At 41.9% G+C, this 27,526-nt stretch overlaps 4 protein-coding genes across 4 annotated transcripts; all 4 read right to left on the bottom strand.

Moving 5' to 3' along the window:
- Nucleotides 1–1,171: 1,171 nt before the first annotated feature.
- Nucleotides 1,172–2,388, bottom strand: LOC123728320 (2-oxoglutarate receptor 1). The gene has a single exon (XM_082964383.1). The coding sequence runs from the start codon at nt 2,386–2,388 to the stop codon at nt 1,510–1,512; it is 879 nt and encodes a 292-aa protein (XP_082820509.1). The 3' UTR covers nt 1,172–1,509.
- A 6,713-nt stretch (nt 2,389–9,101) lies between these two features.
- On the bottom strand, nt 9,102–10,457 carry LOC106575310 (kelch-like protein 41b). The gene is made up of 3 exons (XM_045698591.2): nt 10,265–10,457; nt 9,936–10,082; nt 9,102–9,521 (listed from the first exon to the last, which is right to left on the bottom strand). Exons 1-3 carry the CDS (start codon nt 10,432–10,434, stop codon nt 9,410–9,412), a joined length of 429 nt encoding a protein of 142 aa, XP_045554547.1. The 5' UTR covers nt 10,435–10,457; the 3' UTR covers nt 9,102–9,409.
- Nucleotides 10,458–12,234: 1,777 nt separating this feature from the next.
- LOC106575335 (2-oxoglutarate receptor 1) lies at nt 12,235–13,113 on the bottom strand. The gene has a single exon (XM_014151819.3). The coding sequence runs from the start codon at nt 13,111–13,113 to the stop codon at nt 12,235–12,237; it is 879 nt and encodes a 292-aa protein (XP_014007294.2).
- Nucleotides 13,114–21,878: 8,765 nt separating this feature from the next.
- Nucleotides 21,879–25,858, bottom strand: LOC106575334 (kelch-like protein 41b). The gene is made up of 6 exons (XM_045698910.2): nt 24,619–25,858; nt 24,229–24,386; nt 23,993–24,100; nt 23,041–23,226; nt 22,713–22,859; nt 21,879–22,298 (listed from the first exon to the last, which is right to left on the bottom strand). Exons 1-6 carry the CDS (start codon nt 25,726–25,728, stop codon nt 22,187–22,189), a joined length of 1,821 nt encoding a protein of 606 aa, XP_045554866.1. The 5' UTR covers nt 25,729–25,858; the 3' UTR covers nt 21,879–22,186.
- Between the last annotated feature and the right edge of the window lie 1,668 nt (nt 25,859–27,526).

The raw sequence follows: 27,526 nt of genomic DNA, 5'->3' as shown, positions 1-27,526 counted from the left end.
CTATGGTCACGTTTGAATAACTGTTTACTTAACCATATGTAGTTCCATAATGAAAATAAGGACTTCTACACTTGCTCTATGGTCTAGCATGCTCAGATCTTAGAATGATAGACTAAACAGCTGCAGCTCACACCATATCTTTAGCAAAACGCACGCACGCACGCACACACACACACACACACACACAAAAACGTCATTTTCTATTGTCGAGGGGACCTAAAATGTACTTCCATTCAAAATCTTATCTTCCCTACATAAGGAGCTTTTCAACAATGTTTACTGGAACGGTAGAGGGAGAGATTGAAAGGTTGACAAGAAACAAAAGCCAACAATCAATTGCAGCTAGAGACAGGAGGAACTTGTAACACACATAGGCCTACTCATTTATATTCATATTCAAGTTTCCATCCTAGCCTATCACTCGTCTTTATTGTTCTCATAGTGTTATGGTAGCAAGATACTGTACAGAGGTCTTTTTTACTGTCAGCGGGTTCACTCAAGTGTTTCTTTGCATTAGATACTTGCTTTCAGCTTTGAGTCTGAAGTGAGGTCTGGGCTCCCACAAGGTAGGGTGGACAGTGGACATTACCACCCTTTGATGTGGGATTCAGATAGTACAGCCTCAAATAAACATTTAAGCACCACTAATCTGACACTAGTTTGTTAGCTATTTGATACTATCAATTGATGAAATGAGTTGAAATTAAATTGGATGAATAATGTATTATAGTAAATAGCCTTCAGAGGAAAAGCAGGATTATACAGTTTATTGTCAGTTTACTTATTAGGAAGTGGTTCTGTGATTCTCGATAATTTAAGATGCAAAACAGACGTCACTTAACGTCAGGAAATCTTTCTGCCCAGCCACTCCTTTTCGCCCCTAGCCAACGTGTTTCTCGTTCCTAGACTCTAATTTCATTGTTGCTTGCGTTAAGTAGGTGAAAAATACACACCTGAGAGAGTGCCAACACTGGGTATAGAAGTGAAAACATTTGGTGTCTTAATCATATTGACATGTATCTGGTCCTGGGCCAAGTGTATCATGTTCTTGTTTCTCTCTCACAAGTCATGCCAGAACAATGCATCAAATACCCACTGAGGCATGAGACGGATATTGGATTGTTAAATGTTGATTGTTAAACATTTATTTATAATGAAGTGATACGGCAATATCAATTAGACTATACAGTAGATATAAAGTCACTCATTACAAGTACGTAATATTTTTATAGAAACCACATCAATGTTGTAAACCTCATGTTGGCGTATAATAAAATCTGATAAAAGGTTTTCTATTTACAGGATCACAGTACAGTATATCGAATATTGTAGGACAATATATTGCCATGATAGTAATGTCCACACAGAATGAAACAGAACACTGGATTATATCTCATGTCCTTATTTCATGCCGTGGCTGCTGGCCTTTCGGCTGAAGCTGTGTTACTGGACTTACTGACGACAGCCAGGCTGAGTTTGAGGTGAGTCCTGAACTTGGTCCACCAGGGGCTACAGAGCCAGGTTAAAGAAGGTGTTGAGCCCCGCTATGGGCCTGGACAGGATATAAGCGATGTGGACCCAGTGCACCAGCATACATGACGACTCAGGCTTCCTCCTGGTGTCTACTCTTAGGATCCTCAGGACGTGGTACGGCAGGAAGCATACCACGAACACCACCAGGATCAGTACGTTGAGGCAGCGTGCCCGCACCCGGGGAGGGTTGTGGGTGTAGGGCCCCGTGGCTAGTTTATGGACCACACCGGCGTAACACACCACCACCACCACCAGGGGCAGCAGGTAGCCCAGCACGGTCAGCAGCCAACCGTACCACAACAGGACAGCCAGGTCGCCGCTAGCAAAGTCCAAACAGTGGGTCTTGTTGTTTTTAGTCTCCATGGTGATCATGGTGAGCATGGGCACGATCTCTACCACGGCTATAGCCCAGACCGCAGCGCATGCCAAGATACCCCACCTCTTCTGCTGCACCTGCGCCGCCCTCACAGGATGTGCCGCCACGACATATCGAAACACAGCCAAACAGGTGAGAAACAGTATTCTACCATATAGGTTAAACTGGGACCCGAAACGCAGAAAGCGACACATGAAGTCGCCCAGGTTCCAGGATTCACCGTTGTTGTAGTAGTAGACCATGAAAGGCAGACTCAGAACATACAGAAGATCCGTCAACGCCAGGTTGAACTTAATGATACTGCTGGACTTCCAGGGTCGTAGCTTGGCCAGGTAGATGGCGATGGCGGTGACATTACCCAGCAGCCCCACAACGAAAATGACACTGTACATGACGGGCAGGTAGTAGTGTTTCATTAGGTTGTCCACGTTGGTGCAGTTATCGTCGGATTTGTTCCCGCCGTAGATGATGCTAGACATGACCGTGATGTGAGTGTTGTTATAGGCCTAGAAGAGGAACCCAAGTAGAGACAGACAGTTATATAATTATATACAATACCAGTCAAAAGTTTGGACACACCTACTCATTCAAGGGTTTTTCTTTATTTTACTATTTTCTACATTGTAGAATAATTGTGAAGACATCAACACTATTAAATAACACATGGAATCATGTAGTAACCAAAAAAGTGTTAAACAAATCAAAATACATTTTATATTTCAGATTCTTCAAATTAGCCACACTTTGACAGCTTTGCACACTCTTGGCATTCTCTCAACTAGCTTCATGAGGTAGTCACCTGGAATGCATTTCAGGTGTGCCTTATTAAAAGTTCATTGGGGTATTTCTTTCCTTCTTAATGCGTTTGAGCCAAATAGTTGTGTGTGACAAGGTAGAGGTGGTAAACAGAAGATAGCCCTATTTGGCAAAAGCCCGAGTACAAGTTAATGTCAAAAACACCTCAAAAAGGCAAAGAGAAACGACAGTCCATCATTTCTTTAAGAAATGAAGGTCATTCAATTGGAAAATGTCAAGAACTTTTAAAGTTTCTTCAAGTGCAGTCACAAAAACCATCAAGCACTATGATGAAACTGGCTCTCATGAGGGCCGCCTCAGGAAAGGAAGACCCAGAGTTACCTCTGCTGCAGAGGATAAGTTCATTAGTTACCAGCCCAAATAAATACTTCAAAGAGTTCAAGTAACAGACACATCTAAACATCAACTGTTCAGAGGAGACTGTGTGAATCAGATGTTCATGGTCAAATATCTGCAAAGAAACCACTACTAAAGGACACCAATAATAATAAGAGACTTGCTTGGGCCAAGAAACACGAGCAATGGACATTAGACCGGTGGAAATCTGTCCTTTGGTCTGATGAGTCCACATTTCAGATGTATTTTTCCAACCCCGTGTCTTTGTGAGATGCAGAATAGGTGAACGGATGATCTCGGCATGTATTGTTTCCGCCGTGAAGCATGGAGGAGGTGGTGTGATGGTGTGGGGGGTGCTTTGCCGGTGACACTGTCTGTGATTTATTTAGAATTCAAGGCACACTTAAAATTTTGATGAAACTATCCAGGACTGTAGAACCCACCAACAGTAACTATCACTGCTTTTAGGCCTACTTCTACCACAGTCAACACTATTACTATTACTATTACTACTTCTAATACTGCTTCTGCTACTACTACTGCTACTACTACTAGTACTGCTACTGCTACTACTACTTCTACTACTACTACTTCTACTGCTCCTACTACTTCTGCTACTACTACTGCTACTACTACTATTGCTACTGCTACTACTACTACTACTACTACTGCTCCTACTACTTCTGCTACTACTACTGCTACTACTAGTTGTACTACTATTACTACTACTACTACTGCTACTACTACTAGTACTACTACTACTACTTCTGCTACACTGCTAGTGCTACTACTACTACTACTTCTGCTACACTGCTAGTGCTACTACTACTACTACTACTGCTACTGCTACTACTAGTTGTACTACTATTACTACTACTAGTACTGCTACTGCTGCTACTACTACAACTACTATTTCTAAAACAGTCACTTACCCTCACCTTCTCAACACTAGCCTCTAACAATTCAACTTCTAAACTTATTATACTAATACTAATTCAAAATGATCATTTCTAGTTCCCTCTGGTCTCATTATCACAAAAGGTGTGAGACAGTCTCAGGATTGTCTGGCAGCTTACACAAACAAAAAAATCCACACCATGCCAGTGGAAAGTTTACATCTCAGGTCTGATTATTCCTTCTCATCTTGTTCCTTACTTTTTCACTCAGCACTTCATGTATTCTTCCTTTCAGAAAATACTATGACATGTGGAGCCACCTAGTAAGTATGATCAACGCTAGACTAGAATTTTAAAAATCATCCTTAGAGTTTCTTTGAACAATACACATTGAGTCAGAAGCCCCATTTATACCTGGTTCTAACATGCGTCCTTTGTCCTGGTCTTGTCCATATTCTGATTGTGCCCACATTTTTAGACAGGTGTAGACGATTAAAAGATGCATTGTGATCTGATCATGATCAGATCTTCCTGACCACCTCCAGAGGTAGTCAGGGACCCAGTGTATTTGGATATTATCAATCAAGTATAAACAATCTGGATGGTCAAATAATTTAAATCATTATTATACCGGTCTCTATAATCATTGACAGGTAACACCATGTCTTAAAATAAATAAATACATATTATTTTGAAAGAATATCTGTCAAATAATCTGCATACTGGGAGGCACCAGTGAATCTGGTCACAATGCAGACACAGTGGATGGATAAGAGACACATTTTAATACTGTGTGTAGATGCAATGGCTACAATGTGGGCACATTCAGAATATGGATAACATCAGGACAAAAGACGCATGTTAGCACCAGGTGTAAACAAGGCTAGAGATACAGTTAGGGATATGGCAACTTACAGTCAGTCAGTCAGTCAGTCAGTCAGTCAGTCAGTCAGTCAGTCAGTCAGTCAGTCAGTGCTGTTCCCTCAGTCATCGATATCCTGTCTGAGACTTTCCTCCTCCTCTCTCTTATACATCAGCCACCTCTAGTCCCTCCTTTCAGCTACTTTAACCTCCTACAGCACTGTCTGGCCCCCACTACAGGAAAACACAAGCATGTCACGCACTGTGCCTTTGTTGGGCGTTACCTCATTGACTTCTGCATAGAACCCTTATGAAAAAATCATTCACATCCTATTTCAGCTGTATTTGACATGAAATTATTGAAAATATACGGGAAGTACAGTACTACTTCCTCTTCACTATGGGTACAGTACATCATTCCTGTGCAGCAGTTAAATAAAGGGAGGAATAGCGTGGAGTACATTGAGCTGCTATTCCCCCTCAGTTCTAGTGGTTTAGTGTTACTGTACTGTACTATGATGTCACATGTCCTGCATTTGGCATCAGCCTGCAGGTTGATATGCTTGATACATGTTAATGACAGACATTAGTGAACTAGAAATGGATGCCGGTGAAAACGGTCAAAATCTGTGGTGGTTATAAGTATTTAGTAATGTTACAGTGCAAGTTCAAATCATGAATGTAAAGGGTATTTAGAGGTAGTTATGATCTAATGAAAATGCCCGCATTTACAATAGTACAACATATGCTCCTAAAATTCTTTGTGGTGAATGTGGAATTTGTTTCTAGAGTTTTGGTGTAAAGTTCACCTACATTTACTCTCTAGGACAGACTACGTAACATAGGGATTTCCAGTTCTCGGTTACTAGGGGTGTAAAGTACTTAAGTAGTACTTTGAAATATTTTTACTGAAGTCGTTTTTGGGGGTATCTGTACTTTACTATTTATATTTTTGAAAACTTTTACTTCACTCCATTCCTAAAGAAAATAATACACTTTTTACTCTTTTTACATTACATTTTGAATGCTTAGCATGACAGGAAAATGGTCCAATTCACACACTTATCAAGAGAACATCCCTGGTCATCTCTACTGCCTCTGATCTGTTGGAGAGTGCCACTGGCTATCCGTAAATAAAAAAGAAAGAGGATTGTGCCTTCTGGTTTGCTTAATATAAGGAATTTGAAATGACATACACTTTTGATACTTAAGTATATTTAAAACCAAATACCTTTACACTTTTTCTCAAGCACTGAGGCAAGGAAACACTGTCACTACCGATAAATCCACAATAATTTCAATAAGCATTTTTCTACGGCTGGCCATGCTTTCCACCTGGCTACCCCTACCCCGGTCAACAGCCCTGCACTCCCCACAGCAACTTGCCCAAATCTCCCCCACTTCTCCTTCACCCAAATCCAGATAGCTGATGTTCTAAAAGGGCTGCAAAATCTGGACCCCTACAAATCAGCCGGGCTAGACAAGCTGGACCCTCTCTTTCTAAAATTATCTGCCGAAATTGTTGCAACTCCTATTACTAGCCTGTTCAACCTCTCTTTCGTATTGTCTGAGATTCCCATAGATTGGAAAACTTCTGCGGTCATCCCCCTCTTCAAAGGGGAGACACTCTAAACCCAAACTGTTATAGACCTATATCTATCCTACCCTGTCTTTCTAAGGACTTTGAAAGCCAAGTTAACAAACAGATTACCGACCATTTCGAATCTCACCGTACCTTCTCCGCTATGCAATCTGGTTTCAGAGCTGGTCATGGGTGCACCTCAGCCACGCTCAAGGTCCTAAACGATATCATAACTGCCATCGATAAGAGACAATACTGTGCAGCCGTATTCATCGACCTGGCTAAGGCTTTCGACTCTGTCAATCACAACATTCTTATTGGCAGACTCAACAGCCTTGGTTTCTCAAATGATTGCCTCGTTTGGTTCACCAACTACTTCTCCGATAGAGTTCAGTATGTCAAATCGGAGGGCCTGTTGTCCATACCTCTGGCAGTCTCAATGGGGGTGCTACAGGGTTCAATTCTCGGGCCGACTCTCTTCTCTGTATACATCAATGATGTCGCTCTCGCTGCTGGTGATTCTTTGATCCACCTCTACGCAGACGACACCATTCTGTATACCTCTGGCCCTTCTTTGGACAGTGTGTTAACTAACCTCCAGATGAGCTTTAATGCCATACAACACTCCTTCCGTGACCTCCAACTGCTCTTAAATGCAACTAAAACTAAATGCATGCTCTTCACTACTCTGGACGGTTCTGACTTAGAATATGTGGACAACTACAAATACCTAAGTGTCTGGTTAGACTGTAAACTCTCCTTCCAGACTCACATTAAACATCTCCAATCCAAAATTAAATCTAGAATAGGCTTACTATTTCGCAACAAAGCATCCTTCACTCATGCTGTCAAACATACCCTGGTAAAACTGACCATCCTACCGATCCTCGACTTCGGCGACGTCATTTACAAAATAGCCTCCAACACTCTACTCAACAAATTGGATGCAGTCTATCACAGTGCCATCCGTTTTGTCACCAAAGCCCCATATACTACCCACCACTGCGACCTGTATGCTCTCGTTGGCTGGCCCTCACTTCATACTCGTCGCCAAACCCACTGGCTCCAGGTCACCTACAAGTCTCTGCTAGGTAAAGCCCCGCCTTATCTCAGCTCACAGGTCACCATAGCAGCACCCACCCGTAGCATGCCCTCCAGCAGGTATATCTCACTGGTCATCCCCAAAGCTAATTCTTCCTTTGGCCGCCTCTCCTTCCAGTTCTCTGCTGCCAATGACTGGAACGAACTGCAAAAATCTCTGAAGCTGGAGACTCTTACCTCCCTCACTAGCTTTAAGCACCAGCTGTCAGAGCAGCTCACAGATCATTGCACCTGTACATAGCTCATCTGTAAATAGCCCATCCAATGTACCTCATCCCAATACTGTATTTATTTATTTATCTTGCTCCTTTGCACCCCAGTATCTCTACTTGCACATTCATCTTCTGCACACCCTACCATTCCAGTGTTTAATTGCTATATTGTAATTACTTTGCCACCATGGCCTATTTATTGCCTTACCTCTCTTATCCTACCTCATTTGCACATGCTGTTTATAGATTTTTCTACTGTATTATTGATTGTATGTTTGTTTATTCCATGTGTAACTCTGTGTTGTTGTATGTGTCAAACTGCTTTGCTTTATCTTGGCCAGGTCGCAGTTGCAAATGAGAACTTTTAAAAAGTAGTATTTTACTGGAGTCTTTTACTTGTGTAATTTTCTATTAAGGTAAGACAATAGGTAATGTTACAGTGCAAGTTCAAATCATGAATGTAAAGGGTATAACGAGATAGTTATGATCTAGTGAAAATGCCCACATTTACAATAGCACAAAATATGCTCCTAAAATTCATGTGAATTGTTTCTAGAGTGTTGGTGTAATATTCACCTACATTTCATCTCTAGGACAGACTACGTAACATAGAGATTTCCAGTTCTGGGTCCCCAGGGGTGTAAAGTACTTAAGTAGAAATACTTTAAAGTACTACTTAAGTAGTTTTTGTGGGTATCTGTACTTTACTATTTATATTTTTGATAACTTTACCTTCACTGCATTCCTACAAGAACATAATACACTTTTTACTCCATACATTTTCCCTGCCACCCAAAATTACTCATTACATTTTGAATGCTTAGCAGGACAGGAAAATGGTCAAATTCACACACTTATCACGAGAACATCCCTAGTCATCCCTACTGCCTCTGCTCTGGCGGACTCACGAAAACCCAAATGCTTTGTTTGTAAATTATTTCAGAGTTTTGGAAAGTGCCACTGGCTATCTGTAAATAACAAAGAAAGAGAATTATACCATCTGGTTTGCGTAATATAAGGAATTTGAAGTGATTTATACTTTTACTAAGGTATGACAATAGGGTACTTTTTCCACCACTGTGGGTAACGGAGATCGACCTCCTGTATGTCAAACTTACTGTGGGAATCTACTGGGATCTACAGTGTTGGTATGACACATACTGTAGTGTACATTGTGTACGCATAATGCAGGACAGTTGTTTAAACCTGCCAATGAGTTGGTGTTTAACCTGTTAGTTTTTACTATACCAACCAGCTCACACCTATATTTAATTTCCTTATTTACCATATCTCGACCTGAATCTAGTTCTAGTAAAACATGTTTGCTATGGACAGACAGTAGTTTAAACTAAACTTAACTTACTCCAAATTCAAATCAACCATAACAGTAGTTTTTGAACAAATGTTTATTTTACAAAAAAGCTAGCTAAATACACATTGTGGGTTACTCTATAGAGAGGGAAACTAATATACTGATGCAGTCTTCACTGACGCAAAGTAGATGTTTTTATTGTACCGAAAATCCCCTGAGATCATAAAGAGACAAAAAGAAACTCAACACAAGAGTCCAGATTTGAGTTATCATGTGACGGTGACACCCCCTCTATTACTGAAGTGGAAAGACTACCAAGAGAAGACGGTGGTAATCCGGGCAGACAGAGGGCATCATGGGGAATCATGACGGGGCAGCGAGGGTCTAGAGTTTGGGCATCTTGGCAGCATTGAGGCGCATGGATACGCAGGAGGAGCCAGCGGCGTAACGCATCTCCCTCAGCATCCCGCTCCATTCCTTCTTGTCCTCCTCGTACCTAACACAGGGAAAAGGAAGATACAGTGATGACCAAGACATTTACGTAATTTAGCTGACGCTCTTATCCAGAGCGACGTTGATTGTTTGTACAGTACCACTGACCAAGTAGGGTCCTCTTTCTTTTTTCATTTAGCTTTACCTTTATTTATTATCATACATTTATATAACAAATTATTATAATTGAACTAAGATGAATATGTTCTACTTTTTTGTTCACAGGAATGGAAATGTAAGCCATCTCAAATAACAAACCCACATCAAACAGGGCTGAACAATGTGAACTTGTGTTAGCTCACTGAGTTACTGCCTAGGCTTTAGCATAATGGGTTAACACAGTCCTGTTGTATTTATGAAGAAGACCTTGGTTCAAATCCTGGTTGATAACATAATAACATTAAAAGAGGGGACTTACTGCCAAACATCTGTGACCTCTGCGGGGACCACCTCCTTGTTGTCATTCTGGATGATGGTGAAGCCCCCCACGGCATACAGGGACCCCTCACTGCTCAGCAGGTTCACTGAGCTCCTCTCCTGGGGAAAGTCTGTGAACGTCTCCCATCTGCGAAACAAGGTGATTAGGGATGGCGTCAGGGGGACTCTTTATAATTAAGGCCATCCTGACTCAAGATGACTGATAACGTTTACCCTCCAGAAACAGCAAATGGTATTGTTATGGTGAATGATATTAAAAGGTGTAAAAAGGTCTTAAACTGATTTATCGCCAAAGAAAATGCTGCATACTTGTTTGTTCCAAAGTCGTAGACTTCAGATGCAGCAGTGAGGCCTTCCTCGTTGACTCCACCGGCCACCACGATCTTTCCGTTGTGAACGACAGCTCCGAACATGGCTCTGGCTGTCTTCATGGCAGCCAGCTCCCTCCACTCTGACTGCTTGTGGTTGTATACAAACATCGTGTTCAGGGCTTTGCTGCATGAGAGAATGATAGACAGGGTTGTCAGATCTCAGGAAATGTCCTTCTGGCAACAGTATAGAAAGACTGTGATGGATTTACAGTTACGGTTTGGATTCAATAAATGAGACATGTATCACAATACGTGCTCACATGAAGTGGAGGCTGTTGAGGGGAGGACAGCTCATAGTAATGGTATTTGATACCTTTCCATTGACTCCATTCCTGCCATTATTATGAGCCATCCTCCCCTCAGCAGCCTCCACTGCTCACATGAACACATTACATTATTTTCACTATGGTCACGTTTGAATAACTGTTTACTTAACCATATGTAGTTCCATAATGAAAATAAGGACTTCTACACTTGCTCTATGGTCTAGCATGCTCAGATCTTAGAATGATAGACTAAACAGCTGCAGCTCACACCATATCTTTAGCAAAACGCACGCACGCACGCACACACACACACACACACAAAAACGTCATTTTCTATTGTCGAGGGGACCTAAAATGTACTTCCATTCAAAATCTTATCTTCCCTACATAAGGAGCTTTTCAACAATGTTTACTGGAACGGTAGAGGGAGAGATTGAAAGGTTGACAAGAAACAAAAGCCAACAATCAATTGCAGCTAGAGACAGGAGGAACTTGTAACACACATAGGCCTACTCATTTATATTCATATTCAAGTTTCCATCCTAGCCTATCACTCGTCTTTATTGTTCTCATAGTGTTATGGTAGCAAGATACTGTACAGAGGTCTTTTTTACTGTCAGCGGGTTCACTCAAGTGTTTCTTTGCATTAGATACTTGCTTTCAGCTTTGAGTCTGAAGTGAGGTCTGGGCTCCCACAAGGTAGGGTGGACAGTGGACATTACCACCCTTTGATGTGGGATTCAGATAGTACAGCCTCAAATAAACATTTAAGCACCACTAATCTGACACTAGTTTGTTAGCTATTTGATACTATCAATTGATGAAATGAGTTGAAATGAAATTGGATGAATAATGTATTATAGTAAATAGCCTTCAGAGGAAAAGCAGGATTATACAGTTTATTGTCAGTTTACTTATTAGGAAGTGGTTCTGTGATTCTCGATAATTTAAGATGCAAAACAGACGTCACTTAACGTCAGGAAATCTTTCTGCCCAGCCACTCCTTTTCGCCCCTAGCCAACGTGTTTCTCGTTCCTAGACTCTAATTTCATTGTTGCTTGCGTTAAGTAGGTGAAAAATACACACCTGAGAGAGTGCCAACACTGGGTATAGAAGTGAAAACATTTGGTGTCTTAATCATATTGACATGTATCTGGTCCTGGGCCAAGTGTATCATGTTCTTGTTTCTCTCTCTCAAGTCATGCCAGAACAATGCATCAAATACCCACTGAGGCATGAGACGGATATTGGATTGTTAAATGTTGATTGTTAAACATTTATTTATAATGAAGTGATACGGCAATATCAATTAGACTATACAGTAGATATAAAGTCACTCATTACAAGTACGTAATATTTTTATAGAAACCACATCAATGTTGTAAACCTCATGTTGGCGTATAATAAAATCTGATAAAAGGTTTTCTATTTACAGGATCACAGTACAGTATATCGAATATTGTAGGACAATATATTGCCATGATAGTAATGTCCACACAGAATGAAACAGAACACTGGATTATATCTCATGTCCTTATTTCATGCCGTGGCTGCTGGCCTTTCGGCTGAAGCTGTGTTACTGGACTTACTGACGACAGCCAGGCTGAGTTTGAGGTGAGTCCTGAACTTGGTCCACCAGGGGCTACAGAGCCAGGTTAAAGAAGGTGTTGAACCCCGCTATGGGCCTGGACAGGATATAAGCGATATGGACCCAGTGCACCAGCATACATGACGACTCAGGCTTCCTCCTGGTGTCTACTCTTAGGATCCTCAGGACGTGGTACGGCAGGAAGCATACCACGAACACCACCAGGATCAGTACGTTGAGGCAGCGTGCCCGCACCCGGGGAGGGTTGTGGGTGTAGGGCCCCGTGGCTAGTTTATGGACCACACCGGCGTAACACACCACCACCACCACCAGGGGCAGCAGGTAGCCCAGCACGGTCAGCAGCCAACCGTACCACAACAGGACAGCCAGGTCGCCGCTAGCAAAGTCCAAACAGTGGGTCTTGTTGTTTTTAGTCTCCATGGTGATCATGGTGAGCATGGGCACGATCTCTACCACGGCTATAGCCCAGACCGCAGCGCATGCCAAGATACCCCACCTCTTCTGCTGCACCTGCGCCGCCCTCACAGGATGTGCCGCCACGACATATCGAAACACAGCCAAACAGGTGAGAAACAGTATTCTACCATATAGGTTAAACTGGGACCCGAAACGCAGAAAGCGACACATGAAGTCGCCCAGGTTCCAGGATTCACCGTTGTTGTAGTAGTAGACCATGAAAGGCAGACTCAGAACATACAGAAGATCCGTCAACGCCAGGTTGAACTTAATGATACTGCTGGACTTCCAGGGTCGTAGCTTGGCCAGGTAGATGGCGATGGCGGTGACATTACCCAGCAGCCCCACAACGAAAATGACACTGTACATGACGGGCAGGTAGTAGTGTTTCATTAGGTTGTCCACGTTGGTGCAGTTATCGTCGGATTTGTTCCCGCCGTAGATGATGCTAGACATGACCGTGATGTGAGTGTTGTTATAGGCCTAGAAGAGGAACCCAAGTAGAGACAGACAGTTATATAATTATATACAATACCAGTCAAAAGTTTGGACACACCTACTCATTCAAGGGTTTTTCTTTATTTTACTATTTTCTACATTGTAGAATAATTGTGAAGACATCAACACTATTAAATAACACATGGAATCATGTAGTAACCAAAAAAGTGTTAAACAAATCAAAATACATTTTATATTTCAGATTCTTCAAATTAGCCACACTTTGACAGCTTTGCACACTCTTGGCATTCTCTCAACTAGCTTCATGAGGTAGTCACCTGGAATGCATTTCAGGTGTGCCTTATTAAAAGTTCATTGGGGTATTTCTTTCCTTCTTAATGCGTTTGAGCCAAATAGTTGTGTGTGACAAGGTAGAGGTGGTAAACAGAAGATAGCCCTATTTGGCAAAAGCCCGAGTACAAGTTAATGTCAAAAACACCTCAAAAAGGCAAAGAGAAACGACAGTCCATCATTTCTTTAAGAAATGAAGGTCATTCAATTGGAAAATGTCAAGAACTTTTAAAGTTTCTTCAAGTGCAGTCACAAAAACCATCAAGCACTATGATGAAACTGGCTCTCATGAGGGCCGCCTCAGGAAAGGAAGACCCAGAGTTACCTCTGCTGCAGAGGATAAGTTCATTAGTTACCAGCCCAAATAAATACTTCAAAGAGTTCAAGTAACAGACACATCTAAACATCAACTGTTCAGAGGAGACTGTGTGAATCAGATGTTCATGGTCAAATATCTGCAAAGAAACCACTACTAAAGGACACCAATAATAATAAGAGACTTGCTTGGGCCAAGAAACACGAGCAATGGACATTAGACCGGTGGAAATCTGTCCTTTGGTCTGATGAGTCCACATTTCAGATGTATTTTTCCAACCCCGTGTCTTTGTGAGATGCAGAATAGGTGAACGGATGATCTCGGCATGTATTGTTTCCGCCGTGAAGCATGGAGGAGGTGGTGTGATGGTGTGGGGGGTGCTTTGCCGGTGACACTGTCTGTGATTTATTTAGAATTCAAGGCACACTTAAAATTTTGATGAAACTATCCAGGACTGTAGAACCCACCAACAGTAACTATCACTGCTTTTAGGCCTACTTCTACCACAGTCAACACTATTACTATTACTATTACTACTTCTAATACTGCTTCTGCTACTACTACTACTGCTACTACTACTAGTACTGCTACTGCTACTACTACTTCTACTTCTACTACTACTACTACTACTTCTACTGCTCCTACTACTTCTGCTACTACTACTGCTACTACTACTATTGCTACTGCTACTACTACTACTACTACTACTGCTCCTACTACTTCTGCTACTACTACTGCTACTACTAGTTGTACTACTATTACTACTACTACTACTGCTACTACTACTAGTACTACTACTACTACTTCTGCTACACTGCTAGTGCTACTACTACTACTACTTCTGCTACACTGCTAGTGCTACTACTACTACTACTACTGCTACTGCTACTACTAGTTGTACTACTATTACTACTACTAGTACTGCTACTGCTGCTACTACTACAACTACTATTTCTAAAACAGTCACTTACCCTCACCTTCTCAACACTAGCCTCTAACAATTCAACTTCTAAACTTATTATACTAATACTAATTCAAAATGATCATTTCTAGTTCCCTCTGGTCTCATTATCACAAAAGGTGTGAGACAGTCTCAGGATTGTCTGGCAGCTTACACAAACAAAAAAATCCACACCATGCCAGTGGAAAGTTTACATCTCAGGTCTGATTATTCCTTCTCATCTTGTTCCTTACTTTTTCACTCAGCACTTCATGTATTCTTCCTTTCAGAAAATACTATGACATGTGGAGCCACCTAGTAAGTATGATCAACGCTAGACTAGAATTTTAAAAATCATCCTTAGAGTTTCTTTGAACAATACACATTGAGTCAGAAGCCCCATTTATACCTGGTTCTAACATGCGTCCTTTGTCCTGGTCTTGTCCATATTCTGATTGTGCCCACATTTTTAGACAGGTGTAGACGATTAAAAGATGCATTGTGATCTGATCATGATCAGATCTTCCTGACCACCTCCAGAGGTAGTCAGGGACCCAGTGTATTTGGATATTATCAATCAAGTATAAACAATCTGGATGGTCAAATAATTTAAATCATTATTATACCGGTCTCTATAATCATTGACAGGTAACACCATGTCTTAAAATAAATAAATACATATTATTTTGAAAGAATATCTGTCAAATAATCTGCATACTGGGAGGCACCAGTGAATCTGGTCACAATGCAGACACAGTGGATGGATAAGAGACACATTTTAATACTGTGTGTAGATGCAATGGCTACAATGTGGGCACATTCAGAATATGGATAACATCAGGACAAAAGACGCATGTTAGCACCAGGTGTAAACAAGGCTAGAGATACAGTTAGGGATATGGCAACTTACAGTCAGTCAGTCAGTCAGTCAGTCAGTCAGTCAGTCAGTCAGTGCTGTTCCCTCAGTCATCGATATCCTGTCTGAGACTTTCCTCCTCCTCTCTCTTATACATCAGCCACCTCTAGTCCCTCCTTTCAGCTACTTTAACCTCCTACAGCACTGTCTGGCCCCCACTACAGGAAAACACAAGCATGTCACGCACTGTGCCTTTGTTGGGCGTTACCTCATTGACTTCTGCATAGAACCCTTATGAAAAAATCATTCACATCCTATTTCAGCTGTATTTGACATGAAATTATTGAAAATATACGGGAAGTACAGTACTACTTCCTCTTCACTATGGGTACAGTACATCATTCCTGTGCAGCAGTTAAATAAAGGGAGGAATAGCGTGGAGTACATTGAGCTGCTATTCCCCCTCAGTTCTAGTGGTTTAGTGTTACTGTACTGTACTATGATGTCACATGTCCTGCATTTGGCATCAGCCTGCAGGTTGATATGCTTGATACATGTTAATGACAGACATTAGTGAACTAGAAATGGATGCCGGTGAAAACGGTCAAAATCTGTGGTGGTTATAAGTATTTAGTAATGTTACAGTGCAAGTTCAAATCATGAATGTAAAGGGTATTTAGAGGTAGTTATGATCTAGTGAAAATGCCCGCATTTACAATAGTACAACATATGCTCCTAAAATTCATGTGGTGAATGTGGATTTATTTTTTCATTTTTTTGGTGTAAAGTTCACCTACATTTCATATCTAGGACAGACAGCGTAACATAGAGATTTCCAGTGCTGGGTTACCAGGGGTGTAAAGTACTTAATTAAAAATTATTTTAAGTACTACTTAAGTAGTTTTTGGGGGTATTTGTTCTTTGCTACTGCTAGTGCTACTACTACTACTAATACTGCTACTACTACTGCTACTGATGCTACTGCTAGTGCTACTACTACTACTACTGCAACTACTACTACTACTACAACTGCAACTGCTACTAATGCTACTGCTAGTACTACTACTACTACTACTGCTACTACTACTGCTACTGCTACTAATGCTACCGCTAGTGCTACTACTACTACTGCTACTACTACTGCAACTACTACTGCTACTACTACTAATACTGCTACTACTACTACTACTACTACTACTACTATTTCTAATACAGTCACTTACCCTCCATTTTTCAACACTAGCCTCTAAGAATTTCAACTTCTAAACTTCTTCTACTAACATAAAAATACTAATGAAAAATTACCCTTTCTACTTCCCTCTCCTCCCATTATCACAAAAGGTGTGAGACAGTCTCAGGATTGTCTGGCAGCTTACACAAACAAAAAAATCCACACCATGCCAGTGCAAAGTTTACACCTCAGGTCTGATTATTCCTTCTCATCTTGTTCCTTACTTTTTTACTCAGCACTTCATGTATTCTTCCTTTCAGAAAATACTGTAACATGTGGAGCCACCTAGTAAGTATGATCAACGCTAGACTAGAATTTAAAAAATCATCCTTAGAGTTTCTTTTAACTATACACATTGAGTCAGAAGCCCCATTTATACCTGGTTCAAACATGCGTCCTTTGTCCTGGTCTTGTCCATATTTTGATTGTGCCCACATTTTTAGACAGGTGTAGACGATTAAAAGATGCATTGTGATCTGATCATGATCAGATCTTCCTGACCACCTCCAGAGGTAGTCAGGGACCCAGTGTATTTGGATATTATCAATCAAGTATAAACAATCTGGATCGTCAAATAATTTAAATCATTATTATACCGGTCTCTATAATCATTGACAGGTAACACCATGTCTTAAAATAAATAAATACATATTATTTTGAAAGAACATCTGTCAAATAATCTGCATACTGGGAGGCACCAGTGAATCTGGTCACAATGCAGACACAGTGGATGGATAAGAGACACATTTTAATACTGTGTGTAGATGCAATGGCTACAATGTGGGCACATTCAGAATATGGATAACATCAGGACAAAAGACGCATGTTAGCACCAGGTGTAAACAGGGCTAGAGATACAGTTAGGGATATGGCAACTTACAGTCAGTCAGTCAGTCAGTCAGTCAGTCAGTCAGTCAGTGCTGTTCCCTCAGTCATCGATATCCTGTCTGAGACTTTCCTCCTCCTCTCTCTTATACATCAGCCACCTCTAGTCCCTCCTTTCAGCTACTTTAACCTCCTACAGCACTGTCTGGCCCCCACTACAGGAAAACACAAGCATGTCACGCACTGTGCCTTTGTTGGGCGTTACCTCATTGACTTCTGCATAGAACCCTTATGAAAAAATCATTCACATCCTATTTCAGCTGTATTTGACATGAAATTATTGAAAATATACGGGAAGTACAGTACTACTTCCTCTTCACTATGGGTACAGTACATCATTCCTGTGCAGCAGTTAAATAAAGGGAGGAATAGCGTGGAGTACATTGAGCTGCTATTCCCCCTCAGTTCTAGTGGTTTAGTGTTACTGTACTGTACTATGATGTCACATGTCCTGCATTTGGCATCAGCCTGCAGGTTGATATGCTTGATACATGTTAATGACAGACATTAGTGAACTAGAAATGGATGCCGGTGAAAACGGTCAAAATCTGTGGTGGTTATAAGTATTTAGTAATGTTACAGTGCAAGTTCAAATCATGAATGTAAAGGGTATTTAGAGGTAGTTATGATCTAATGAAAATGCCCGCATTTACAATAGTACAACATATGCTCCTAAAATTCTTTGTGGTGAATGTGGAATTTGTTTCTAGAGTTTTGGTGTAAAGTTCACCTACATTTACTCTCTAGGACAGACTACGTAACATAGGGATTTCCAGTTCTCGGTTACTAGGGGTGTAAAGTACTTAAGTAGTACTTTGAAATATTTTTACTGAAGTCGTTTTTGGGGGTATCTGTACTTTACTATTTATATTTTTGAAAACTTTTACTTCACTCCATTCCTAAAGAAAATAATACACTTTTTACTCTTTTTACATTACATTTTGAATGCTTAGCATGACAGGAAAATGGTCCAATTCACACACTTATCAAGAGAACATCCCTGGTCATCTCTACTGCCTCTGATCTGTTGGAGAGTGCCACTGGCTATCCGTAAATAAAAAAGAAAGAGGATTGTGCCTTCTGGTTTGCTTAATATAAGGAATTTGAAATGACATACACTTTTGATACTTAAGTATATTTAAAACCAAATACCTTTACACTTTTTCTCAAGCACTGAGGCAAGGAAACACTGTCACTACCGATAAATCCACAATAATTTCAATAAGCATTTTTCTACGGCTGGCCATGCTTTCCACCTGGCTACCCCTACCCCGGTCAACAGCCCTGCACTCCCCACAGCAACTTGCCCAAATCTCCCCCACTTCTCCTTCACCCAAATCCAGATAGCTGATGTTCTAAAAGGGCTGCAAAATCTGGACCCCTACAAATCAGCCGGGCTAGACAAGCTGGACCCTCTCTTTCTAAAATTATCTGCCGAAATTGTTGCAACTCCTATTACTAGCCTGTTCAACCTCTCTTTCGTATTGTCTGAGATTCCCATAGATTGGAAAACTTCTGCGGTCATCCCCCTCTTCAAAGGGGAGACACTCTAAACCCAAACTGTTATAGACCTATATCTATCCTACCCTGTCTTTCTAAGGACTTTGAAAGCCAAGTTAACAAACAGATTACCGACCATTTCGAATCTCACCGTACCTTCTCCGCTATGCAATCTGGTTTCAGAGCTGGTCATGGGTGCACCTCAGCCACGCTCAAGGTCCTAAACGATATCATAACTGCCATCGATAAGAGACAATACTGTGCAGCCGTATTCATCGACCTGGCTAAGGCTTTCGACTCTGTCAATCACAACATTCTTATTGGCAGACTCAACAGCCTTGGTTTCTCAAATGATTGCCTCGTTTGGTTCACCAACTACTTCTCCGATAGAGTTCAGTATGTCAAATCGGAGGGCCTGTTGTCCATACCTCTGGCAGTCTCAATGGGGGTGCTACAGGGTTCAATTCTCGGGCCGACTCTCTTCTCTGTATACATCAATGATGTCGCTCTCGCTGCTGGTGATTCTTTGATCCACCTCTACGCAGACGACACCATTCTGTATACCTCTGGCCCTTCTTTGGACAGTGTGTTAACTAACCTCCAGATGAGCTTTAATGCCATACAACACTCCTTCCGTGACCTCCAACTGCTCTTAAATGCAACTAAAACTAAATGCATGCTCTTCACTACTCTGGACGGTTCTGACTTAGAATATGTGGACAACTACAAATACCTAAGTGTCTGGTTAGACTGTAAACTCTCCTTCCAGACTCACATTAAACATCTCCAATCCAAAATTAAATCTAGAATAGGCTTACTATTTCGCAACAAAGCATCCTTCACTCATGCTGTCAAACATACCCTGGTAAAACTGACCATCCTACCGATCCTCGACTTCGGCGACGTCATTTACAAAATAGCCTCCAACACTCTACTCAACAAATTGGATGCAGTCTATCACAGTGCCATCCGTTTTGTCACCAAAGCCCCATATACTACCCACCACTGCGACCTGTATGCTCTCGTTGGCTGGCCCTCACTTCATACTCGTCGCCAAACCCACTGGCTCCAGGTCACCTACAAGTCTCTGCTAGGTAAAGCCCCGCCTTATCTCAGCTCACAGGTCACCATAGCAGCACCCACCCGTAGCATGCCCTCCAGCAGGTATATCTCACTGGTCATCCCCAAAGCTAATTCTTCCTTTGGCCGCCTCTCCTTCCAGTTCTCTGCTGCCAATGACTGGAACAAACTGCAAAAATCTCTGAAGCTGGAGACTCTTACCTCCCTCACTAGCTTTAAGCACCAGCTGTCAGAGCAGCTCACAGATCATTGCACCTGTACATAGCTCATCTGTAAATAGCCCATCCAATGTACCTCATCCCAATACTGTATTTATTTATTTATCTTGCTCCTTTGCACCCCAGTATCTCTACTTGCACATTCATCTTCTGCACACCCTACCATTCCAGTGTTTAATTGCTATATTGTAATTACTTTGCCACCATGGCCTATTTATTGCCTTACCTCTCTTATCCTACCTCATTTGCACATGCTGTTTATAGATTTTTCTACTGTATTATTGATTGTATGTTTGTTTATTCCATGTGTAACTCTGTGTTGTTGTATGTGTCAAACTGCTTTGCTTTATCTTGGCCAGGTCGCAGTTGCAAATGAGAACTTTTAAAAAGTAGTATTTTACTGGAGTCTTTTACTTGTGTAATTTTCTATTAAGGTAAGACAATAGGTAATGTTACAGTGCAAGTTCAAATCATGAATGTAAAGGGTATAACGAGATAGTTATGATCTAGTGAAAATGCCCACATTTACAATAGCACAAAATATGCTCCTAAAATTCATGTGAATTGTTTCTAGAGTGTTGGTGTAATATTCACCTACATTTCATCTCTAGGACAGACTACGTAACATAGAGATTTCCAGTTCTGGGTCCCCAGGGGTGTAAAGTACTTAAGTAGAAATACTTTAAAGTACTACTTAAGTAGTTTTTGTGGGTATCTGTACTTTACTATTTATATTTTTGATAACTTTACCTTCACTGCATTCCTACAAGAACATAATACACTTTTTACTCCATACATTTTCCCTGCCACCCAAAATTACTCATTACATTTTGAATGCTTAGCAGGACAGGAAAATGGTCAAATTCACACACTTATCACGAGAACATCCCTAGTCATCCCTACTGCCTCTGCTCTGGCGGACTCACGAAAACCCAAATGCTTTGTTTGTAAATTATTTCAGAGTTTTGGAAAGTGCCACTGGCTATCTGTAAATAACAAAGAAAGAGAATTATACCATCTGGTTTGCATAATATAAGGAATTTGAAGTGATTTATACTTTTACTAAGGTATGACAATAGGGTACTTTTTCCACCACTGTGGGTAACGGAGATCGACCTCCTGTATGTCAAACTTACTGTGGGAATCTACTGGGATCTACAGTGTTGGTATGACACATACTGTAGTGTACATTGTGTACGCATAATGCAGGACAGTTGTTTAAACCTGCCAATGAGTTGGTGTTTAACCTGTTAGTTTTTACTATACCAACCAGCTCACACCTATATTTAATTTCCTTATTTACCATATCTCGACCTGAATCTAGTTCTAGTAAAACATGTTTGCTATGGACAGACAGTAGTTTAAACTAAACTTAACTTACTCCAAATTCAAATCAACCATAACAGTAGTTTTTGAACAAATGTTTATTTTACAAAAAAGCTAGCTAAATACACATTGTGGGTTACTCTATAGAGAGGGAAACTAATATACTGATGCAGTCTTCACTGACGCAAAGTAGATGTTTTTATTGTACCGAAAATCCCCTGAGATCATAAAGAGACAAAAAGAAACTCAACACAAGAGTCCAGATTTGAGTTATCATGTGACGGTGACACCCCCTCTATTACTGAAGTGGAAAGACTACCAAGAGAAGACGGTGGTAATCCGGGCAGACAGAGGGCATCATGGGGAATCATGACGGGGCAGCGAGGGTCTAGAGTTTGGGCATCTTGGCAGCATTGAGGCGCATGGATACGCAGGAGGAGCCAGCGGCGTAACGCATCTCCCTCAGCATCCCGCTCCATTCCTTCTTGTCCTCCTCGTACCTAACACAGGGAAAAGGAAGATACAGTGATGACCAAGACATTTACGTCATTTAGCTGACGCTCTTATCCAGAGCGACGTTGATTGTTTGTACAGTACCACTGACCAAGTAGGGTCCTCTTCCTTTTTTCATTTAGCTTTACCTTTATTTATTATCATACATTTATATAACAAATTATTATAATTGAACTAAGATGAATATGTTCTACTTTTTTGTTCACAGGAATGGAAATGTAAGCCATCTCAAATAACAAACCCACATCAAACAGGGCTGAACAATGTGAACTTGTGTTAGCTCACTGAGTTACTGCCTAGGCTTTAGCATAATGGGTTAACACAGTCCTGTTGTATTTATGAAGAAGACCTTGGTTCAAATCCTGGTTGATAACATAATAACATTAAAAGAGGGGACTTACTGCCAAACATCTGTGACCTCTGCGGGGACCACCTCCTTGTTGTCATTCTGGATGATGGTGAAGCCCCCCACGGCATACAGGGACCCCTCACTGCTCAGCAGGTTCACTGAGCTCCTCTCCTGGGGAAAGTCTGTGAACGTCTCCCATCTGCGAAACAAGGTGATTAGGGATGGCGTCAGGGGGACTCTTTATAATTAAGGCCATCCTGACTCAAGATGACTGATAACGTTACCCTCCAGAAACAGCAAATGGTATTGTTATGGTGAATGATATTAAAAGGTGTAAAAAGGTCTTAAACTGATTTATCGCCAAAGAAAATGCTGCATACTTGTTTGTTCCAAAGTCGTAGACTTCAGATGCAGCAGTGAGGCCTTCCTCGTTGACTCCACCGGCCACCACGATCTTTCCGTTGTGAACGACGGCTCCGAACATGGCTCTGGCTGTCTTCATGGCAGCCAGCTCCCTCCACTCTGACTGCTTGTGGTTGTATACAAACATCGTGTTCAGGGCTTTGCTGCATGAGAGAATGATAGACAGGGTTGTCAGATCTCAGGAAATGTCCTTCTGGCAACAGTATAGAAAGACTGTGATGGATTTACAGTTACGGTTTGGATTCAATAAATCAGACATGTATCACAATACGTGCTCACATGAAGTGGAGGCTGTTGAGGGGAGGACAGCTCATAGTAATGGCTGATAGGAAGTCAATGGAATGGTATCAAACACATCAAAGACATGGTTTCCATGTGTTTGATGTCATTCCATTGACTCCATTCCAGCCATTATTATGAGCCATCCTCCCCTCAGCAGCCTCCACTGCTCACATGTAACCCAAAGAACACATTATTTTCACTATGGTCACATTTGAATAAGTGTTTACTTAACCATGTGCAGTTCCCTAATGAAAATAATGACTCCTACTCTAGCTCTATGGTCTGACATGCTCAGGTCTTAGAATGATAGACGACAGAAAGCTGCAGCTCACACCATATTTTTAGCACACACACATACACACTTTATTTTCTATCGTTGTGGGGGCCTAAAATTGATTTTCATTCAAAATCCTATTTTCCCTAATCCTAACCCTAGTCTAATCCTAACCTTAACCCCTAAACCTAACCCAACCCCTAAGCTAAAAATAGCCTTTGACATTTCCCATGAATTTTCCTTGTTTTGCTATCCTTGTGGGGACTTTGGGGGAATTCAGGTCCCCACGAGGATAGAAGAAGACCACACACACACACACACACACACACACACACACACACACACACACGCACTTGTCATCAGTCTTTCCTCCAATGCAGTACACCAGGCCCTTATGGGAGACCACAGAATGGCCATGGATCTTCAGGGGAAGCTTTTTGGTCTCACTCCACTTCATCTTCCTGGGGAAAGCCATTACAGAACAGGAGGGTCAAAACACACAGTTCAATGGTAGAGAGAAGCGCTGAGAAGTCCTATATCTTTCTATTGTACTGAGTGAATGACAAATATTGAATGCTAATCCACTCACTGGACATCATAACACATCACAGAGTCTAAACACTCGTTGCTCTGGAGGTCTTTTCCAGCAATAGCGAACAGCAGGTTCTCACACTCTCCCATGTTGAAAAGAGCTCTAGGGGAAGGCATGGGGGGCAGAGCTACCCAGTCAGTTGCAAGAGTGTCCAACTGAAATACACAGGGTTGAATGAATGAATGAATGAATGAATGAATGACTGCACTCTTCTATTACGAATAAGTATTATGAATAAAAACAGTTTATTCTAACATCAAACAAAGACTTTTTTCAATGTAACTTAGGGAGCTAACGTAGATTCTGAAAGGTAAATATTACCAATAGAAGATTTGAAACCATCAAAAGAAGTGACCAAAACTCTAAAAATGAAGAATGCTTGGTTACCTGATAGAAGTAACATTGTAGAGGAGCGTCCTTGTCCTCCTCGTCCACAAACAGTCCTCCGATGAGGTAGAGCTGGTTCTTCTGTGACGTCAGGCAGACGTGGTTCCGGGGGATCTGTTCCGACATGGCCGCCAGGAAACACTCGTTCTCGTTGACGTCGTACGCCACCGCTGCCGTGTCGTTGATCATCAGGATCAGGTCGCGGACGTACATGCCGTGGCGACGGTTATCGTTCAGGAAACCTGGGAAAATGTCCTCTGCCTCGCCACCCTCACCATCCTCCCCCTTATCCCCAGCTACCTTGTCCTTCTTCTCTGGGAGTTTCCCCTGGAACGCGTCTTTGATAATCTGGACCTTCTTCAGAAGTTCCGGGTCTGCCTTGATGATCTCGTCTGTCTCCACTTTGTCGTGGAAGTATTTCTCGGGCATGAGGCGGAAGCGGATGCACTCGAAGGCGTCACCCAGTACCTGGACACGTTTGTCTTTGTCGTTGTGGACCCATTTCATGAGGGCTTCGAACACCATCTCCTCCTTCTCCACATTGAGCGAGTCACCACCGATGACAGCAAACAGTTCATGAGCGGCCAGCTGGAGGAACTCCTCGTCTTTAGAGAGGATATCGAAGCGGTCTGCGATGTAGTCACGGGCAGACACCGCCAACCTGGGCACGTTGAGGACCAGACCCATCCTGAAGATTGCCAGACAGTTGGTCACGGATAGCTTCTTCTGAAGATAGTTAATACACACGGTGAAGACTGAAGGAATCTGGAAACGATTGGCTACGGCAAATATGTCCTGCACATTTTCGTCGGTGAGGTCGATCTCGGCCGAGTACAGATACGTGATGATCATGTCCAAGATGGCGGGATTGACATCGTCCAGGACCACCTCCTTGTTGGCCTCCACCTCCTTGGCGTCCTTGGAGAAGAAGATCTCTCTGAAGTATGGGCTGCATGCAGCCATGATGAGTTTATGGCAGGGGAAGCTCCGATCGCCCACTTTCAGAGTGCAGTCCACAAACTTGTTCTCGTTCAGCAGCTCCTTGAGGCCATCCTGGAGCAAGGTGCTCTGGAAGAGGCGCAGCTCCTCCTTGATGGCTTTGGGGTCCATGGTGTGGGGAAAATTGGTGGCTTGAAGAGGGGAAGAAATGGTTGCCACAGGTCCTCTTGGCACCCAGTCCAGGCTAGAAAAGGCTGAGCAGAGAGAAGGTTCCCAGCCTGAATCCCCCACTGCCTACTGCAATTTAATCCTATCCCCTCTAAATATAGCCGCCTGCCTGCCTGCCTCAGTTGGTAGGAATCTCAGCTCTGCCAAATCTGAATGCGGAGACTGACTCATACAGCTGTCACAGACTGAAAGAAGCAACTGGGGTGTTCCGGGCTATAGTCCACTACCATGATTCAGCCTCCACACTGTCATTGGTTTAGTAGTGGCTAAAGAGGGATAATGCTGTCAAAGCTAATGGTTATTATCCCAATATTGGTTGTTTTGACCAGTTGCTCTACCCTGTATCTCAGTAGCTTTAAATCATTTCAAAGGATGTTACATGTTCTTTCATTCGTTCATTCCCATTCATTCATTTCCAAACAGCCGTACAAGCTACGGTAAGGCCTCTCAATTAAACAATTTAAAGTGGATTCTTGGATAATATGTCCCTATGCTACTGTGCAAAATACAATGTACTGTCATTTTGCTTGAATTTAGCCCTAAGACTGACAAGGCTTGGATTCTACTGAGGAAGGTTGAGAAATGTTGAGGATGGTTGAGCAGCAGCAGCTGGCCTCTCCACCTATCAACACTCCTCATTTTCCCTTCATTGTTCTGGGGGTCATAGGACTGCTGGCAGGGGGCGAGGCATTCAACTTCAAGCCCCGAAAACAGCCACTTTGTCCTGAATTACACTGTACTGTGACTCAGGTGACTACAGATACAATATATAGCAGGTAAACTTAGCTTGATTATAAGTCAAAGTGTTTGGAGTTGGGTGGCAGTGTGGACACTGTAGTTGAGGACACTAAAGATAGACCATTTGGACAGGAGTGGAGTGTCTCACACGTAATATAAATAAAGTGTAGTGCACAGACAGCAGTGTCACCTCACCAGTATTACAAATAGATACCTATGGATTGCGGTGGCTACAGGAAGAGGTTCCTAAGTTCATAGAAAGTGAGATTTAGAGAATACTTTCAAAGTACATTCATCTTGTTAGTATTGATGAAAATATTAAGTGGTTTAGTTAAATTCACAGACGTTTATTTACTCTCTACAAAAAGTCATTTTCTCGTAGCATGATACATTTGTAGACAGACACCATCCATATTACTAGGACAAGTTCCACAAATGGTTGACATCTCATTAGTCTCTCAATCAAATAGATTGTTGTTTTAACTATGACCATTTCTTCTGACAATGTAAGTGTGATCCCTGTCAAACTTGATTGAATTTGCAACATGTGCACATATTATATTGTTCAAGTTCTATAGGCATTATCAAGTGAGCTACCACTGGAACAGCTGGGGGTCCCTGAGGAGAGAATTGAGAACCACTGACGGATTCAGTCAACTGTTCACAATTGACACAAGGCCATTAGTGAGTCTTTCACAAGACACTGCACTGGCCATAGACATATACAATATTTAATAGCATAACAGAACAGATTTCATAAACTGGAATGACACACTCACTCAGAAAGAGCTGTGAGCAAACCGCGCCCCGAGATATTCTAATGAGCCGGCGCACCTACATTTTAATTATCACTAAAAAGAGCAAAGAACCCTTTTGTGAACTGTAAAGAACCATTGAAGAGCTCAAAGGGTTATTTGAGTCATTATGGTTCCACATAGAACCATCACCTTTCCCAAAGAACCCTTGATGAACCCTCGTTTCTGGTGTGTATCAGGCAAGGCAA

Source organism: Salmo salar, chromosome 17, assembly GCF_965601325.2.
Source record: "Salmo salar chromosome 17, fSalSal1, whole genome shotgun sequence".
In the NCBI taxonomy this organism is placed as follows: Eukaryota; Metazoa; Chordata; class Actinopteri; order Salmoniformes; family Salmonidae; genus Salmo; species Salmo salar.
This window is presented reverse-complemented; position numbering and strand designations above follow the sequence as displayed.

Coding starts and splice junctions, on each gene's coding strand:
- LOC106575310 (XM_045698591.2), bottom strand. CDS start 10,434: ATGTTTGTATACAACCACAAGCAGTCAGAGTGGAGGGAGCTGGCTGCC. Junction 10,083..10,264: donor TACGACTTTGGAACAAACAA/GTATGCAGCATT, acceptor CTTGTTTCGCAG/ATGGGAGACGTTCACAGACT. Junction 9,522..9,935: donor GAGGTCACAGATGTTTGGCA/GTAAGTCCCCTC, acceptor TCCCTGTGTTAG/GTACGAGGAGGACAAGAAGG.
- LOC123728320 (XM_082964383.1), bottom strand. CDS start 2,388: ATGTCTAGCATCATCTACGGCGGGAACAAATCCGACGATAACTGCACC.
- LOC106575334 (XM_045698910.2), bottom strand. CDS start 25,728: ATGGACCCCAAAGCCATCAAGGAGGAGCTGCGCCTCTTCCAGAGCACC. Junction 24,101..24,228: donor GTGATGTGTTATGATGTCCA/GTGAGTGGATTA, acceptor GGCTTTCCCCAG/GAAGATGAAGTGGAGTGAGA. Junction 22,860..23,040: donor TACGACTTTGGAACAAACAA/GTATGCAGCATT, acceptor CTTGTTTCGCAG/ATGGGAGACGTTCACAGACT.
- LOC106575335 (XM_014151819.3), bottom strand. CDS start 13,113: ATGTCTAGCATCATCTACGGCGGGAACAAATCCGACGATAACTGCACC.